Consider the following 17109-nt stretch of genomic DNA (forward strand, 5'->3'; position numbering starts at 1 on the left):
CTATTAAAAACCTACTTTAACGGTCTCTTTCCTTTACACAGCTATAACCTAACCCATTTAGTGCAAACAACTAACAATTTAAAAACAAGACAATTCGTCATGCCTACACTACAAGAATTAACACTTTTGCCGACCAAAAAATTGGTCGCTAAAAGCCCATTTTTGGTCTAATTTTTTGGTCGGCAAAAGTTATCCGCGACCAATTTTTTTGATCGCTACTTTGGTCGCCAATTGAGGGTCGGCAAAAGTAATTCGCGACCAAAATTTTGGTTGGTCGGGAAAAGTTGGATTTGCCGACTAAATTTTTGGTCGCTAAATATATCATTACCGCGACTAATTTATTTAGTCACTAAAACACTTTGGTCGCGAAAAGTAATATTTTCCCGACCAAATATGTTTGTCGCCAAAAGCAAAAAATCGGCGACCAACTGTTTTCGTCGCCAAAAATTGAGGAATCGCCAACTAATAATTTAGTCGCCAAAAGGTAAGGAATTGCCGACCAATGATTTTAGTCGCAAAAGTGTAGAATTTGGCGACCAATTATTTAGTCGCCAAATGACATTAAACAATCAACGACTAATTAGTTAGTCGCCAAATCTCTTTTTTTTTTTTTTTTTTTTTAACAATCAATTTTTGTTTATAAACATTCAATCCAATATTGAACAAAATTCATTCAACCCAACCCAAATATAACATTAAAATTCATCATATTTTCCTGCTCAATCCCAAATTTTACAATCATTCCATTCAAAACATTAATTGAGACAAGTTTTAAATATTCATCCAATGAAAACCAATAAGTAATTGAACAAAAATTAAAAGGAAAATCAATGAAAAAATCCAAAAAAAATTCTAAAATAGGAAGGAATATATATTGTTTTGAAGCATCAGCCTTGTGCTTGATCGTCCTAAAGAACCACCAAGCATGTTCTTTTCATTCTCAAATTCATCCTTGAATGCATTTCATAAAGTCATCCACTGAATAACCTCCTTGTGACAGATAATGAGAGCAGTGAAGTGCTGTAAAATAAAATGAAGTAAGATGATTATAATGAGGTGCAGACTTTCTATTTGAAAACCAATGAGCTGAAAGAGCTCAAAATGGGAAGAAAAGATAAACACAACAACATTAGACAACTTGCCTTTCTCTTCTCATAGAATTCAAGTCTTACGTGGAAGAATTCTTCAAGAACTACAAATCAAAAGAATTAAATTGTAAATAACCTGAAAATTTGATACATGATTAGAGGTTAATCTGAACTGGTGTATAGTACAATCATACTCTGTTCAGGGGTTTCATATTTCTTAATCACGTCTTTTGGGTCGAATAGATGCATGTTGCTTGTGCTGATAGTTGTGAGTTTAAATTTCTTTAGCAAGCCCTCTTGCTTTGCCATGATCAAGTTCTCCTCGGACATAGTAACTTCAAAGTGTACGGTGGTGTCATCGTTGTGCTCTCTGTAATCCTGCAACCATTAAAATCTATCGTGAGACTCCAAACACCTCAGAGAGAGAGAGAGAGGTAAGCCATAGAGCTGATTGCTTCCACAATGACTGTGAATAGTATAAAGAATTTTAGTTAGCTTAAATACAGAGAGAGAGAGGTAAGCCATACTAGAAGATTCAGCCCCTCTGCTAGTAATCTAACTGCAGCCCCTCTGCTAGTATCAGCACACATTGCATAATCCCATAAAAGCTCATGATTATTACCAGGGTTGAGCCACACGAGCTGCAAGAAACTTGACATGGATAAGTTTTTAAAATGAATACATTCCACAAATTAATTGAATAAGGATCCCTTAATACGTGTATTACCTCTCCATCGATGGTAATATTGGGAGCCTTGGTGGACGGGGCCTGATCCATCGAGGACCTAATCTGTCCATTAATACCAAAGTAAATTGTGATTTTTATGCTTTCTCATGATGATCCTGCATACAGATAAACAAAAGACATGTAAAACAGAAACTAAAATTTAATCAAAATTTCGAAAGTTGAGTATCAAAATTTCAAAAGGAAAGCCATTCAAACCCCAATGCTCTTAATCATTGAAATCAAACTGCAATAAATCTAAAATCAAACTGCAATAAATCAAACTGCAAACAAAGACAACACACTTCATAATGAATTATTGCCCGCAAAATATGAACTATAGAAATCCACGAGAGAGAGAGAGAGACAGAGACAGAGAGGGCACAAGTATGATCATTGCATTAGTGAAATGAGGACAGGAAAGCCCAGAGAACAGAGGTTAGCAGTTAGCCTTTTACTGGTTTATCAGCTTCAATCTAATCTATGAACAAATTACCAAAAATAAAAGCTACTATGAACAAGTTAAAGCAGAAGCTAAAGAAAAACATGGGCCACAGCAATTGAATGGTTTTAGCCTATTGCAGTTGACACACTCGCATTACTTCTTTTTTTTTTTTGCTTTGAACTGGGACAGTTTGCACAAGTATTCAAAAATACAGAGAGAGAGAGAGAGAGAGAGAGAGAGAGAGGTAACCCATACTAGAAGATAGCAGTTGCTGCTCAAATGAAGTCAGAGTTGACTGTCCACTACTCCATGTACTAATGCAAGGTGTTGGGGCAGCAGAGCAATAAGTGGTAGATTGTACTAGTGGAGCTTCTGTGGTAGCCATTTGCAACTGATTTTGAAGATGAGATGAGTGTGTCCTTCCATGGTCAGAAGTGAATGGGGATAACCATGGAAGATCTGCTGAAGAACTAGTTGTTCCCACATAATTTTTAGAATTGGCATCATCAATAGGTTTCAAATTCCTGGGATTGGAATTTCCAGATGATATTAAGGAAGCAAACAACCCTCCGCTCATACCATAAATTTCACTGTTTGAAGATGAAGGGATGTTGTCTGGTAAAAAGACCATATCACCATTTTCTATCTCTCGAAACAATCTTTTCGTCTGATCCACAAATTCCATACTCTCAGGAATCTGCAGCAGCAAGAAGCAGTACCGTCAAAGAAACTAAAATTGTACTATGCACAAAATTAAAATAATAAAAAAATGAAATGTAAAGAAATTTGCACATGAGCTCAAGTTGAAATTGAGGTGTCCACATGAGTTTGATGAGATGAGACTATCCTCAGGTTCTTTATTACATAATCTCTAAATATCATATTTTTCATGTAGAAGGCAATGTATTTCAAGTATAACAGAGAGGTTACCATAAATCAATTAAGCTAAGGATGAATATAAATGCTTAGTATTGAACATGAGAATAAAAGCGCTGATAACAACAGCTGAAAATCAGAGAACAGCCATGCTGCCGTCAAAATTGAGGTTTCTATTAAACTTCTTCAATGTTAGAGATGAAAACTTTTTGGAAGCACGAAAACTTATGAACATTTACTCATCCTTAAGTAGGACGACAACACATAGATATCGGCTATAATGGCATGTCTATATTCTAATAACAATAGTCTTTCTCGTTATAATTTTGGAGGAAAATAATACATTGAAACAAACCATTTAGCCCATAACAATTGATATGTAAAGAGCACTAAACAAAATAAGGGCAGAATGAGGGTCTTTATGTTTCCTATTTGAAAAAAAAAAATGAAATTAGTGATCCCTGTCAGTAGCATTGCTTGTCATGAATATGAAGTCATATAGCTCAAATGGTTCAAGGGGTAACATTGTCTTAACTGTCTCACTCAAAAACTAAAGTTAAAATAAAAACCAAGAATTTAAACAAGTGCAAAACATGCTGGAAGAATTGCATAAAGAAGAAGAAAAAAAATGTCACAAAGGTAAACCAATTGCTAACCTTCTGGGTAGATCCAAACTGTACCACCCCTCGTGGTTCCACAGAGATTAGAACAACTGTCTGCAAAATGAGATTAAACAATCAATTGGTATGGCTTATGCCTTGTATTGAGATGATGACAATCAATTGACTCCCCTGGCCAGCATGTGGGTTGTCTGCCACTTTGGGTGTATTTGTATTCCGATATACCAAAAAACATAAAATAAATCTAAATCTCAACCATATCATAGTACACATGCTAATATTTTTCAAATTGGATATGCTTGAGAGAAGGATAAGGATACCTCTATTCCACAGGAAAATTGGTGATGAATCTCGGAATTATCCTGTAAATGAAAATCCAACTTCCAAATAAGTGGACAAAAACTTGCCAATGTCCTGTTTAACCAACTGATTTCCCTAAGTAAATAATAGTGAAGTTCAACAAAAAAATGATTGCTATTTTAACTTAAAAGATGTTTAATTAATGAAAAAATGGAAGCTACAGCATAGTAATCGACTCGAATGTTTCCCAGACACAAGTAGTTCAAATTCATCATGGTCAAAAGGGTAGTAAACAAAATTTCTAAAGTAGAAACATCATCAATACCTGGATCATATCATGATTATCAATAGAAACTACAGCATCAGGGAACATCCATCGGTGCGTATTAGTAAAAGCTGATTGGCCAACAATTCTAAATAACAAAATAATAACAACATCAGCCTCATAAAAGTTTGCTTTCAGTTTAGACGCGTCACTGAATACAAATTACAATAATTCTAGACACAGAACCAGACCACAGAAAATACTAGTGGAACAATGTGAGGGGAGCAGCATCGGGCTCCACCATCAGATGTGTATGGACATTATTATTTTCTGTGATTGTTACTGTGTCAATTATTGATACAAATTGTCTTCAAGATTAAAGTTTTAGAGAAGCTGAAAATTTTTATACAATTCATAAATTTCATAAGAAAAACTATAAACTTCATTGTGCATACCCATTGCCGAGGACGTGGACTTGCAGAAGCATGTTGTCGATAATGACCCCAACATGCTCTTCATAGTAAGCATCTTCCATAGTCAACAATCTGGTGATCATAGCATTTCATTGAACCATTAAGAATGAACACGATCTAAAAGAAACCTAAATCCCTAGAACAACTAAGGTTGTGTTTGGTTTATGGATTTGGAAAAGAAAAAGAAAAAGGGGTGTGAAATGTAATTATATTTAATTCACATTTCACCTACCTTTTTCCTTTTGCTTTCCAAATCCCTACCCAAATCGTTGAACCAATCACAGCATAAAGCAATCTGGAGCTCAACAAATTGACAGCTTTCTTATACTTTCAGGAGTAATCAGAGACCAATGCATTCTCTACAATGCTGAAAGTCATAATATTGAACTTCAGAGAAACTAGGAAAAAGGTTAGATCTCACACAAAATATCGTAATTGTGACTAATGGGATGGAAGGCTCAGGGTATTTATGCATTTAATGACTGGAATCTACTAAATTTAATCTTTTTTTTTTCCTTTTTCTTATTTTTTATTTTTATTTTTTGTTGATAATCCATTTAACCTTATTTTTGTAGTTAGCAAATTTGCAAACGTTCATTCTCTAATAAGACGGTGAATGACATAAACAAAAAGGAACCAAAATCCCAAGGCTTTTTCCTTAAACCCACTTGTATGAATCCAAGGAACCCACAAAAACAAAAGAAAACTGAATGACAAAAACAAAGGAGACAAAAAACAAAACAAAAAACAAAAGAAGAAAGAAAGATATAATAATATCCTATGGTTTTGATAAAATCCTAGACATCCATGCCATTGTAACAACAAGGACAAACAAAATCACAGAAATGGAAACTCATAAAAAAACTATATTAAGCCCACTTGTAGAAGTTACTAGTATTAGTAGACCATGAAAAGAAAAAGAATCAGAAGAAGAAGAAGACATAAAATTCAAAAACAGGAAAAGGAATATATAAACAGACATGAAAGAGTATGAAGAAAAAAGCACAAGAAAATAACATAAATAAACAATTGAAGTTCAAAATTCTTCAAACCACCATACCCAAAAACCAAAAAAACCCAAAAGAAAAATCACACAAACACACATGCACATATATACATGCATACAAGGAGAGAGAGAGAGAGAGAGAGAGAGAGAGAGAGATGAAGCCAAACTTACAAGGAATTTGTGTGATCAAAGCGCCAAAAAACACCATAAGACCATCCGTAATTGCGGCAGAGTCTCTGAAGCGCTTTGTGAACCTGGGAATCACTTTTCTTTCTGAGCATTTTGCTGATCAAATCCAAGAATTAATGCAAGCCCTTCTTCTCATGCACCGAAAAAAACCCACAAATCAAGCAACAATTGATTCAACCCAGAAAACCAACAAATAATCCACAAATTGCTCTTGCAAAAGCGGTCTCTGCAAAAGTGGGTCTGCCTCAAATTGAGAAGCTTCGAGTAGTTGAAGAAGAAAAGCAAAACAGTTGTTGTTGGGTTTGTTTTTCCAGAGTGAATGAACGGTCCCGAGCTCTTCTTATGCTTTCGAACGGTCCCAAAAGGCAGTTTCTACCGTGAGGAAAAAAAGAAAATAGATATATAAAGCGATCCAAGGACAGATGGAGACGATTTAAACAGAGAGTATGTCTTTGTAATTTTTTTTCCAAGTTTTCCAAGTTCAAAACCACGTCGTTTTTTGATAGGCGACCAAATTTTTTTTGTCGCCAAAAAATTTCATTTCTCCCTCTATGTTTCAAATTCCCCTCCCAAATTTTTGGCGACCAAAACACCATATTAGTCGCAGAAAAGGTACTTTCGCCAACAATATTTTTTAGTCGTCAAATCTCAATCAACAGCGACTAAAATATTAGTCGCTAAAAGTACTAATTTGGCGACTAATTTTTTTTGGTCGCCAAAATGTAACCTTTCCCGACCAAATTTGTAGTTGGTCACCAAAAGCATACCAATTTCTGCGACTAACTCATTTTTGGTCGCCAAAATGTGACTTTATGCGACCAACTCATATTTGGTCGCCAAAAATATTGATCATTCGCGACTAATTAATATTTGGTCGCCAAATGTCAATTTTTTGCGACTAAAATTTTTTTGGTCGGCAAAAGTGGTCGACAAATGTGTAAATTCTTATAGTGCTAGTTTATCAACTCAATATGGTCTCCACCCAATCAATTTCAACTTTATCAAAAGCAATTATATTTCTTGTCAACCAAAAAAACAAACAAAGCTTCATGATTTCCTTTTTTAAGCACTTGTAATTCAATCCAAACCACCTATACCTTCCAAATTTCTTGGACGAGCCCCACAATTGGATAAAAGCACTCCATACGTAGTGTTTGGTTTAATTTTTAAATTAACTTTTGGATTGAAAAAAAAAAATGTTTGGTTTACCATTTTGGAAAATTGTTTCAAAATTATTTTTTCTCTCTTCTCTCTCCTTTTTTTTTTCACATCAATCAATCATTTTTTTCTCTCTCCTCTTTCACATTCTACACATCAATTAATCAATTTTCTCTCACACTCATCTATTCAACTACTTCAAAAAATTTTAAATAAAAAAAAAACCCTTCAAATTATTCCAAAATTATTTTTAAAACTCATAACCAAACAAGTTTTCAATTTTCAAAACTCTTTCCAAAAATTTATCTTTCAAAACTAAACCAAACATACCCTATATTTTCTGTCCCCATTACAGAACACACAACAAGCCTCAAAATCTAGAGGGATAATGTTTATTCTCAATAGTAAATCCCTAGTAACAATTTTTTAAAGCAGAACATATAAGGTGACAAACAATAACAACCAATCAACTTTCTTAAAACTCTTCTATCCTTTCAAAGTTGTTTGCCACCTCATTAGAGGGGTAATTGTGAGTGATAAACTGGAGGATATATGTAGATTTCCTATTTTTGACCGCCCATAAGACTGGGGCACCTTGGGTAAATCATTCGATGATGAAAAGTTACACTTTGCAATCGTTCAAATCTTCAGAAAAAGGCTTCAGTTTTGAGTTTCTAAATCTCAACCTTACACCCCATTTTAACCAAAATTATTTTAGACCTTAAAACCCTCTTTTTCAAAATATTTTTCTAAATGTTTCTACGATATTCCGAGACTCGCATTTCATTTAAAATATTACACTTTTCAGTAAACCAAGTAGGGACAAAGTGGAAATAAGTGGGAGGGAGGTGAACACTTTGAAAAATATTTAAAAACATCTTATTTATAGGTTTGGAGTTGAAGGAAATAGGAGGGATGGAAGAAAACTAGTTTAGGAAAAGGTTAGGCATCAATCCTTAAGAAAGAAATTAGCAGCCTTCACTAAATTAGGCATATCTCTTTATATATCTAGAATTTAGATGTGAGGCTACTACCATTGGAAAGTAGACTTTCGAGACTTGAATTTAGATTCAAGAATCACTTGAAATCGAGTTCGGATGAAAGAGATATGCTCGTTTGAAATCGGGCTTGAGAGTAATCGTTTGTGGCCGGCCGACCACTTTTGTAGACGGTTGTACAAGTCATTGACCGGCCGCCCAGGTGTCCCGAGAGGCAAATATTTACCGCCAAGTGTCCCCATAGGCTAATTTTAGTGGCTGGTCGACTAGTTGTTCCAATAGAACAGATATTTAGCTGCCAGTTGTGCTAGTTATTCCCACAGGTGTATACACTACACCAGCGGTCTCTATACAAGTATTTCTGAGATAGTAACATGTTTTTCTATATATACTTGACCACCCCTCTTGAAATTAGGTTACAAAAAATTCCAAAGGCTCAGATTCTTGAAAATTTGTCTCTCTCTATCTTGCAACACACATACCCTATTGTAGACACCCCATTTTTGACTGTCCTCAAGACTTGAACGTCATCGTTTGAATACTCGATGATTATCCATGTTCGTGTTCGTTTTGAGTTTCTGAAGGTTTCAGCCCTGTGCCTTGCCTTGGAACCTCTTAACTTGTCTGTTTTGTGCTTGGTTGTGGACCCAGGGCTTGTGTATTTGCTTATGGGGGGAAGAGGGTGGCCTGCCGGCCAACCATACAACCCATCGGCCAGGGCTTGTTTCCATCGGCCATCAGTGGTGGCCGGTCGGCTACACTGATGGCCGGTTGGCCTCCTTAATAGCCGGTCGGCCACTTGTGTTGGCCGAGAGCCCTTTTTCTACTTTTTCAAATATTGTGGGTGCCAGTCGTGCCAGCTGGTGAGCACAGATTGCATCATCCATACACGTGTATGGAGGGATTGCACTAAGCTTCTAGCTTCTTCAAGAAGCTTGAAGCTTAGAATTCTATAAGAGAAAGGCTCTCTCCCCCTTTTCTAGGTTGACAAAAATTTCCAGAGCTGAAGTTTACTCTCTCTCTATATACCTCTCTCACTCACTCTCTATATTTGTGCCCTAAAGAGCATTCTTTTCACATTTGTGCACACAACCTTCTAGCCAAACACTCCTACCTTGTTGCTGAGGTCCTGGAGGGTCTTGTAGGAGCTTCAAAGTCTGGTTTTTGGCTCAAGAAAGTGTTGTTGTTGCTGTGCTTCAAGGGTGATCCCATTTCCCCTTTTTGAGCTTTGTTTTGGTTACTCTCTTAGCCACCTTTGCATGCTTCTTTTGGCTTAACCTTCAACTACAAAAACCTTTGTTTTAAAGTGTTTTAAATGGTTGTTCTAGGCCTTGTGTGAGTTGGAGGTAGTCTACCCCCTTTGGTGGCCTATTTTGCTTTACTTTATGCCATCTCTTAAGGCCTTTAAGATTACCTTTGTTTCGCCTCTTCACCACTGAATTCCAGAGGAATTTCAGTGCTGGAAAGGGTGTCCTAGGACCCAAAATGGGTGGGGGTGGTCCCCTCATTTTGTATCTTGTTTGCATGTGTTATTGGCTTATCAAGTTAGCATGTTTTTCTACCTTCATGGGGCCCTATCTTAGCATGTTTCAGACCTTGTTTTGCCAAGACATAGCTTTGTTTGGGGTTGGTTTGGTTACCTCTTGCACACTCCTTGCACTTGTAATGCAATTCCACTCACTAGCCTAGCATGCTTGCTACTTTGGCCTATGGTTCTAGCTCGTTTTGGCTCTATTTCAGTATGCTTTTTGCCACGATTTCACACGCTTTAGATCTGATTTGGGTGGTCTTGATCATGTATGCTTTGCTTTGTATAGCCATAGTGTAAAGCCCCCCACTTGCTTTGTGTTTTGGGTCCACTGGCATGCATTGCTTGGGCTATTTACATGATATAGCATCATTTGATATATGGTTTTAGAGCATGTTTCAATGTCATACCCTCGTGTGTATCACTCTTTCAATGCTTTGGAGGGTTATGCTTTATGCCTTAATCATGATCCAATTTGCATGCATGCTTGTCTAAACTCTTGGGCTCCATTTCAGCATGTTCTTAGACCTCAACTTGGCATGTTTGAGCTTTGTCCAGAGATGGTTTGGTTATTTGTGCTATGTATTGCATGCCTCTTGTGTGATGCCCTTAAATAGCCTTATGCTCTAGGCCCTCAAACATGCCTTGTTTGTGTTATTTGGATGATTTGGCATCATTAAACACTTGATTTTAGAGCATATAGCATTGTCATATTCTCATGTTTGTCACTCTTTAATTGTGTTTGAGAGTTGAGCATTGTGCCTTGTTTGTGGCCCAACATGTATGCATGTTTGTCTAGTCCTTTGAGCTTCAATTCCAACATGTTAAGGCCTTTGTTTTGGCATGCATGAGGGCTATTTAGGTTTGGTTTAGTTCATTGAGCATTGTATTGCATGATTCTAATGTTGTCTCTTTCACTTGTTTTAATGCTTAGGTCTCTAGACATGTATTGCATGCATTGTTTACATGTTGGAGTCTCATGTTTCATATCAAGATTAGCATGTTGTTTGCATGTGTGTTGCATTGCATTATGTTTGGATCGAATGTTAATCCAAACATGAGAAACGAGGGAAGTTTCATACTTAAAGTGATGAAACGTGCCTCATTTCTCGGTCCCCGACCTCTTGATCAGGTAGGATAGAGATGGAGGCTCTTATGTGTCATTTGTGTGCATTCATTCATTAACTTGTGCAAGCTTGGCTCTTTGGCCATTATGCATCGAGATGCATGATTGATGGCTCGAGAGTCGAGCACTAGCTCCTTTGAGCTTGAGACATGATAAGGAGTGTAGTTGCACACACATTTCCTTACAAATACACTGGCATGCCTCTGTTTGTGCTCAGTTGCAGCCAAAGGAGAAATTACAGGAAGCAGTGGCCGACCGGCCACCAAGGATGCCGACAGGCCATCATTACTGGCCGATGGCCACCATCTCTGGCCAGTGAGCCTTCAGCATGTGCCTAAGTTGGGTCAGAAGCATTCTGGGAGTTGGCATAATTTTCAGAGGTCCAAAAGTGTGCAAACAGAGGCATCATGAGGCACGGTAGTGAATTTCCAAGCGAAGCCGACTGAGCATGCATATCCCCCTTGCTTCCCGAGGCCATTTGTTTAAATTGCTTAGCTCAACTAGTTCATTAACTTAGTTATTTTGTAATTAATTAGTTAAGTGTTTAATTAATTAATTTGGTTTGTACTTAATTAACTTACAATAGTTAGTTGATTCAATTTGGTTTGTAATAATCAATTAGCTAAGTTAGTTAATTAGTTGATTTGTAATAGTTAGCTTAATTAGCATAGCTAGTTAGCTTTCATTTCATTTGGACCCTCCGTCAAGAGGGCAAATGTTGTAATAAGGATGCGTGCGTTTGTGCATGTCTTCCAACCCCACGTCTTTCTCCCCTTTATTTACCCGCTTTTGGTGGTTAGATTAGGGCATGTTTCGATTAGCATACCTTATGCTTTGCATGCGTGCATCATTCATTTGTCTTGCATGCACCGGGCTCGACGAATCATTCAAACTGCATTGTATTTCAATACACTTACTTGAATACGTGTTTCAAAGCATGTTATCAATTGTTGCATTCATATGCCATTCTAGATAGCCGAGCCTATTTTAATTGCATTTTTGCATGTATTGCATTTTTGCATGTGTTGCATTAGGCATCTTAACATAGCTAGGATCATGCATGATTACTAACTAGCTTCTTTTTTGGCTCAGAGTACACTGTGAGTGTTTACGCTTTAGCATCCTTGCATGTGTGCAAGTGACTGCCATGATAGCATGCTTGCCATGAGGCTATTTGCTTAATTGCTATAACTGCATGAATGCCTGTGGATGAAGGGTTGATTGTCTGAATTGAAACAACTCGATGATTGTGAGTTTTAAGCCACTTGAAGTGGCAAAATCATGTTTTTCTAAGCCCACTTGAGGGTGGCAAATCCGCGCTTTAACGTACTTGTGAATAGCACTTTCAAACCACTTTAAAAAACAAACATGAGTTGTTTTGTTCCAGTCCACGTGATTGAGTCTATACTTGTATGCTGTGCGCATCACATGATAAGTTGGATTAATACACCGGAATAAGAACACATGTGTTTTCTAAAACAACATATCATGTTAGTAGAGGCCAATCCTTTGATCGGGCAAGCGGGGGTACTCATTTCAGGACCTTCCCCTCTTATACCCAAGTTCCCGAGCCGGGGCAACTTTGGTGATGACGGACACGTGACCTTAGGCACAAGTCAGGGTTTCCTAAATTTTTCAAAACAAAACATTTAGGTTGTGACTCTGTAATCTGGCAAAGCAGTCCATATTTGGCACTTCTTGATTAAAATCGATTTTTCAAAATGATTTGCCGGATTTGGACTCTTTGGTGATTTATCAGTCTTATATTGCACTTTGTGAGACTAGATATAGAACCGTGACAGGAGTCCGAACTATAGTAGCTAGAACACAATTCGTGCCCTCGTGTGCAGAGCAGAGTTCGGGCGGTCTACAGTTTCTGGCGACTCTACTGGGGATTTAGAGAACTTGACTCGAACTCATGATATGTTGTTTTGTCTACACTTCTGTGTTTCTTTGCATTGCATTTGCATTGGTGCACCTAGGACACCGTATTTTCCATCTGCTATTCCTGAGCAGTTTGTCGGAGGCTTGCTTGAAAAAGCATGCCATAAGGCAGATCGGTTACGGGCTCTGCCATGATGGGAACATAAACCTCGGTTTTACTGAGGCACCCTTTTTGACCATTCGACCTAGTTGTATATCGGAAGCCATAGTGACCATTCCAAACTAGGACAGGTTGCTTACCCGATTGTAGGTTGTTTGAAACCGCTACGTGCGTAGCGAAACCCTAGCTCCTGACAAAATAGGACAGGGAAACCCTACCCCAACATAGGGGTGTTTTGGCTCTCACTTGCTTGCTTTATGCTTTTAGAGTGTGTCTCTACAGGAACACATGTATTAGTTCGCAAGTCTGGGTATCCGTCTAAGGACATCAGTATTTGGGGTATCAGATTTGAGGCAGGATTTTGGGGCAGAATTCAGTAGAGAGCACAGTCATTCAGCTAAGCTCATATCTGTTTTCGCGAAATCAAGCTGAGGTGCTGTCTGCTTTCTCTTTTGCTAGGTAGTCCTGGAACTATAGCTTCAAAAGGCTCCAATATCCCCCGAGTACACCGGACTTGTGTTGATAGACTTTGTCAGGTTAGGGATTCAGTTCAAGGACAACCCGTTTTCCTTCGCCAGTGGTAAAGCAAAGAAGGGCCAATCAGGGCTCACCGATTCATCTGATCCAACAGTCACCAGTCACATCACCTTTGTTCAAACTCAGCAGACTGTGATGGCACAAGGTTCGGAAGAAGTTGTGGTCGTGATAATAGCGTTAAACTAGGGAATCGCCAGGCAGGATGAGACCCATACCGAAATACAACGCCCATCTGGGGCACCTACCACACATCAAGTCTCGGAACCCCAATCATCTCAAACCCATGAACCCACTACTTCTAAGCTGATGAGAATGATTGAAGATCTTTAGAGAACAGTGGCAGATCTGGCCTTTGGGATATTGGCTCCGTCATCACCCACTTCACATGCCAGAAGTTTCACGCCAAAAGGCTCCCCAATCTTGGGACGAGTTGCATTGGAAGAAGGCCAATCCCTTGGCACAGTGGAGGCGAGTGGTAAGAACAAGGTAGGGGCGGGCATTGGTCCCCATAAACACCTCGAGTGGGCTGTTGAGGCTTTGAAAGTCAAGGGGCTGAACAAACAGCAAGTGATTGCAGTTATTGCAAAGACTGTGGATGATACTTCCGCCACTCAAGTCGGGGGCAGTTTGAATCGAGGGGCAAGCCGGGAAGAGGGCCGTCATACCAGAAACGTTCCTTTCAGCTCTAATCCTGCACTCGGAAGAGATCAACAAACTAAGTCAGCACCTGCCAACCCCTTTGCTAGTGTATCCAGTAAAAATCTGCAAACCTCTAAGTACCAACCCCGAGGTCGAAGGGTCTTCCATGCCCTCTATATGCCTTTGTCCAAAGCTCTCCAAATCCTCGTTGGACAAGGCCATCTTAAACCCCTTGAGCCTCGGCCTCTCCCGGATCCCCTTCCAGCTAAGCATAATGCTGCCAAGTACTGTGCCTTCTATCAACAAACTGGTCATGGCACTAACAGTTGCTTTCGTCTTCGCCACGAAGTACAAGATTTGATTGATAACAGGGTCATTGCCGCACCAGGTCCTGCAAAGTCTATCGGCACTTGATCCATGAATTTATGGGGGATAATGTGATGTGATCGGGGGATGAACCACCTGCGGATGGCGCTCAGTTTACTCCAGATGTGATGAATGGCACACACCGTTTTGAGCAATGTGTAAATGTTGTTTATTATACTTTCTGACTTGGGTATTGAGTCAGCCTTTTTTGTGCTGAGTCAGTCGAGTCGGTCTTGTTGTATCGAGTCAGTCCTGTTGTGTCAGAGTCGGGTGATTTCAGGGTGTTACCTCGGACATCACTATCTTGTTTTGTGTTTGTCTTTTACACTCTTTCTTTTGAGTCTGTTTCTTCCTTGGAGCCAGTTATGCCAAAAAATCTGAATGAAACAATAGTGATTTTCACCCCTTTGCATTTGTTTCTGCCTTGAGCCAGTTGTGCTAGAAGATTTGAATGAAACAGCAGTGCTTTTCACCTACTTTTCTGTGCCTTGAAATCATTTTATTGACCTAAGTTTTTCAAAACTTTTCGTACACTGTGGTGAAAACAAAGAGGAAGGAATTCCTCAAGATTTGCAAAAATTTGATCAATTAAGAGAAAGAGAGGCATGCTAAGTCCTTAATGAATGAGATCATGCTTGTTAATGTGAGTACTGAGAAGGATCCTGGCTTGATCTAGATTGGTTCTACAATGTCTTCACGAGCGACTAGTCGCTTTCTTAAAAGATTTCAAAAAATATTTTGCGTGGTCCCGCGAAGACCTGTGTGGAATCGCTCTTGAGATTGTGCAGCATAGGATCACTCTCAGCTTCGACCCCTTTTGCTTTCAAACCTTGAACCTTAATTCAAAATGTTCAACGGTCAACCACAAAGGAGGCCCGTCAAGCCAGATTCGAAGCAGCCCTTGAACTAAGGGTAAGAAGGTCAGATCAAGAAGATCAGATGTTATCAAAGGAAGCTTGCGAGGCTAGATCAGAAGTAACCCTTGAACTAGGGGCAAAAAAATGTCAGATGTGTTCGAAGAGTCAAAGATGAGTCAAATCAATGAAGATCGGCAAGAAGGCCAAATTCCAGCAGCTGGAAGAAGAAAATTTATTGCTGAAAGACAATCAAGTTCCTATCCGCAACATTAGGGGCAAATTCAGACCCGATTGGATAGACTCCTACATCATCAGCGAATAGTAGCCATTCTACTAGATTCAGATGGCTTCGAGATCTTAGAACTAATCAACATGGACAAGTTAAACTTTTACCCTTGAGAGGCTCACTGGGCTGAAAACCTGGAAGGGTGACCCAAGCAAAAGTTAGAGCAAATGAAAAAAATGAAAAGAAGAAAAAAAAAACAGAAAACAAAAAAAATGAAAAAAAGAGCAAATGAAAAAAGAAAGAAATGAACAAAGAAAAGAAGAAAGAGAAGAAATGAAAAGAAAACAAAAACAGAGCTCGTAAGGCCGAAAACCCAGAAGGGCAGCCTTGGCAAAAGTTAGAGCGCAAAAGGAGAGGTTAATACTCGAGTGTACCTTAACCCCGAACTACGTAAGGCTTGATTCCCATTTTTTGGATACGTAGGCAACTTCATTTTGAAGTCCAGCCGTAAAACACTTCAAATTCAACTATCCTGTCCATGAGATTAAACGGGTCATCTTTGTCTTCTCTGTATCCGAGAGTTCGGTTGTGATTGACACTTTGAGAACTAGTTACAATGTGTTGCGGTGCTATTCAAACAAAGGGCAACTTTCCGTTGCCATACAGTCTGCTACGGTGCTATTCAAACAAGAGGGAACTTTTCATTGCCGTGCAGTGCCATTTAGACAAGGGGCAATTTTTCATTGTTTTGGATCTGAGGTTGTGCATCTCAAGAGTAAATTCTATGTTGGTCGAGTAGTGGCCATTTGTAAAAATACTTTTTGAGAATTTTTAATGAAGTTGACTGATTCTCTCGAAAATTATCCATTTTTTACCAAAACTGGACCATTTCTTGGACCCAAAAAAGAAAAATTTTCAGTGCTCATAGCCTGACTTACATGATTTTGAATCAGAAAAATGAACAAGCATGTTAATCTAACTCTCATGTTGGTCAAAAATTGTTTTAGTAGAAAACCAAAACAAATGGTCAAAATAACGAACTAGGGGCACAGTTGAGTCAGGCTTCCTGCCTTTTTCCCGTTGTCAACATACTTGCCAGAAAGGACACTCTACCTGCTAGAAAAGGGCACTACTGAAGCTAACAGCAGAGGGCTGAAAGCTCTCTCGACCTCCAAGCAACGAGGTATCTGTAGGCACCCCATTTTTGACCATCCTTAAGACTTGGACGTCATCGTTTGAACACTGGATGATCATCCATGCTCGTGTTCATTTTGAGTTCCCGAAGGTCTCGGCTGCGCGCCTCGCCTTAAGATCTCTTAACTCGTCTGTTTTGTGCTTGGTTGTGGACCGAGGACTTGTGTTTTTACTTCTGAGGAAAGGGGGGGTGGCTTGTTGGCCATCCCCACACCCCATTGCCTATGGCATGATGCCATCGGCCTTGTTTCCTTGCCATCGGCCATAAATGTTGGCCGGTCGGCACTTTTGTTGGTCGGTCGGCACTTATTTTGGTCGATTGGCCATATTTTCTGGCCGAGGCCTTTTCTTTGCCTTTTTCAGGCATTGTGCATGCCAGCTGTGCCAGCTGGTGAGCACAGACTCTCCCCTCCATACACGTGTATGGAGGGATTTGAACCAAAACTTAGC

General features: G+C 39.0%; 1 protein-coding gene across 4 annotated transcripts; it reads right to left on the reverse strand.

The window, feature by feature from the left end:
• Positions 1-672: 672 nt before the first annotated feature.
• On the reverse strand, positions 673-6359 carry LOC114311406 (protein RICE SALT SENSITIVE 3). Of its 4 annotated transcripts, none has more exons than XM_082898590.1 (11): positions 5969-6359; positions 4774-4863; positions 4379-4466; positions 4074-4115; positions 3790-3849; positions 2513-2954; positions 1816-1878; positions 1616-1729; positions 1283-1466; positions 1143-1192; positions 673-1020 (listed from the first exon to the last, which is right to left on the reverse strand). In XM_082898590.1, the coding sequence occupies exons 1-7, from the start codon at positions 6076-6078 to the stop codon at positions 1874-1876; spliced, it is 837 nt and encodes a 278-aa protein (XP_082754716.1). In that variant the 5' UTR covers positions 6079-6359; the 3' UTR covers positions 673-1020; positions 1143-1192; positions 1283-1466; positions 1616-1729; positions 1816-1873. The 4 variants fall into 4 exon arrangements, with proteins under 4 accessions (XP_082754716.1, XP_082754715.1, XP_082754713.1 ...); XM_082898589.1 differs by having other exon boundaries at positions 1816-1931; XM_082898587.1 differs by having other exon boundaries at positions 1816-2954.
• Positions 6360-17109: the final 10750 nt, after the last annotated feature.

The sequence above is a fragment of the Camellia sinensis genome, chromosome 12 (assembly GCF_055761805.1).
Source record: "Camellia sinensis isolate YWXY chromosome 12, ASM5576180v1, whole genome shotgun sequence".
Taxonomy (NCBI): domain Eukaryota; kingdom Viridiplantae; phylum Streptophyta; class Magnoliopsida; order Ericales; family Theaceae; genus Camellia; species Camellia sinensis.

Excerpts from the sequence above, each read along its gene's own strand:
- LOC114311406 (XM_082898587.1), bottom strand. The coding sequence starts at position 6,078 with ATGCTCAGAAAGAAAAGTGATTCCCAGGTTCACAAAGCGCTTCAGAGA. Across the intron at positions 3,850-4,073 it reads AATTTTCCTGTGGAATAGAG|ACAGTTGTTCTAATCTCTGT; the intron begins GTATCCTTATCC and ends CTCATTTTGCAG. Across the intron at positions 2,955-3,789 it reads AGTTTGGATCTACCCAGAAG|ATTCCTGAGAGTATGGAATT; the intron begins GTTAGCAATTGG and ends TTGCTGCTGCAG.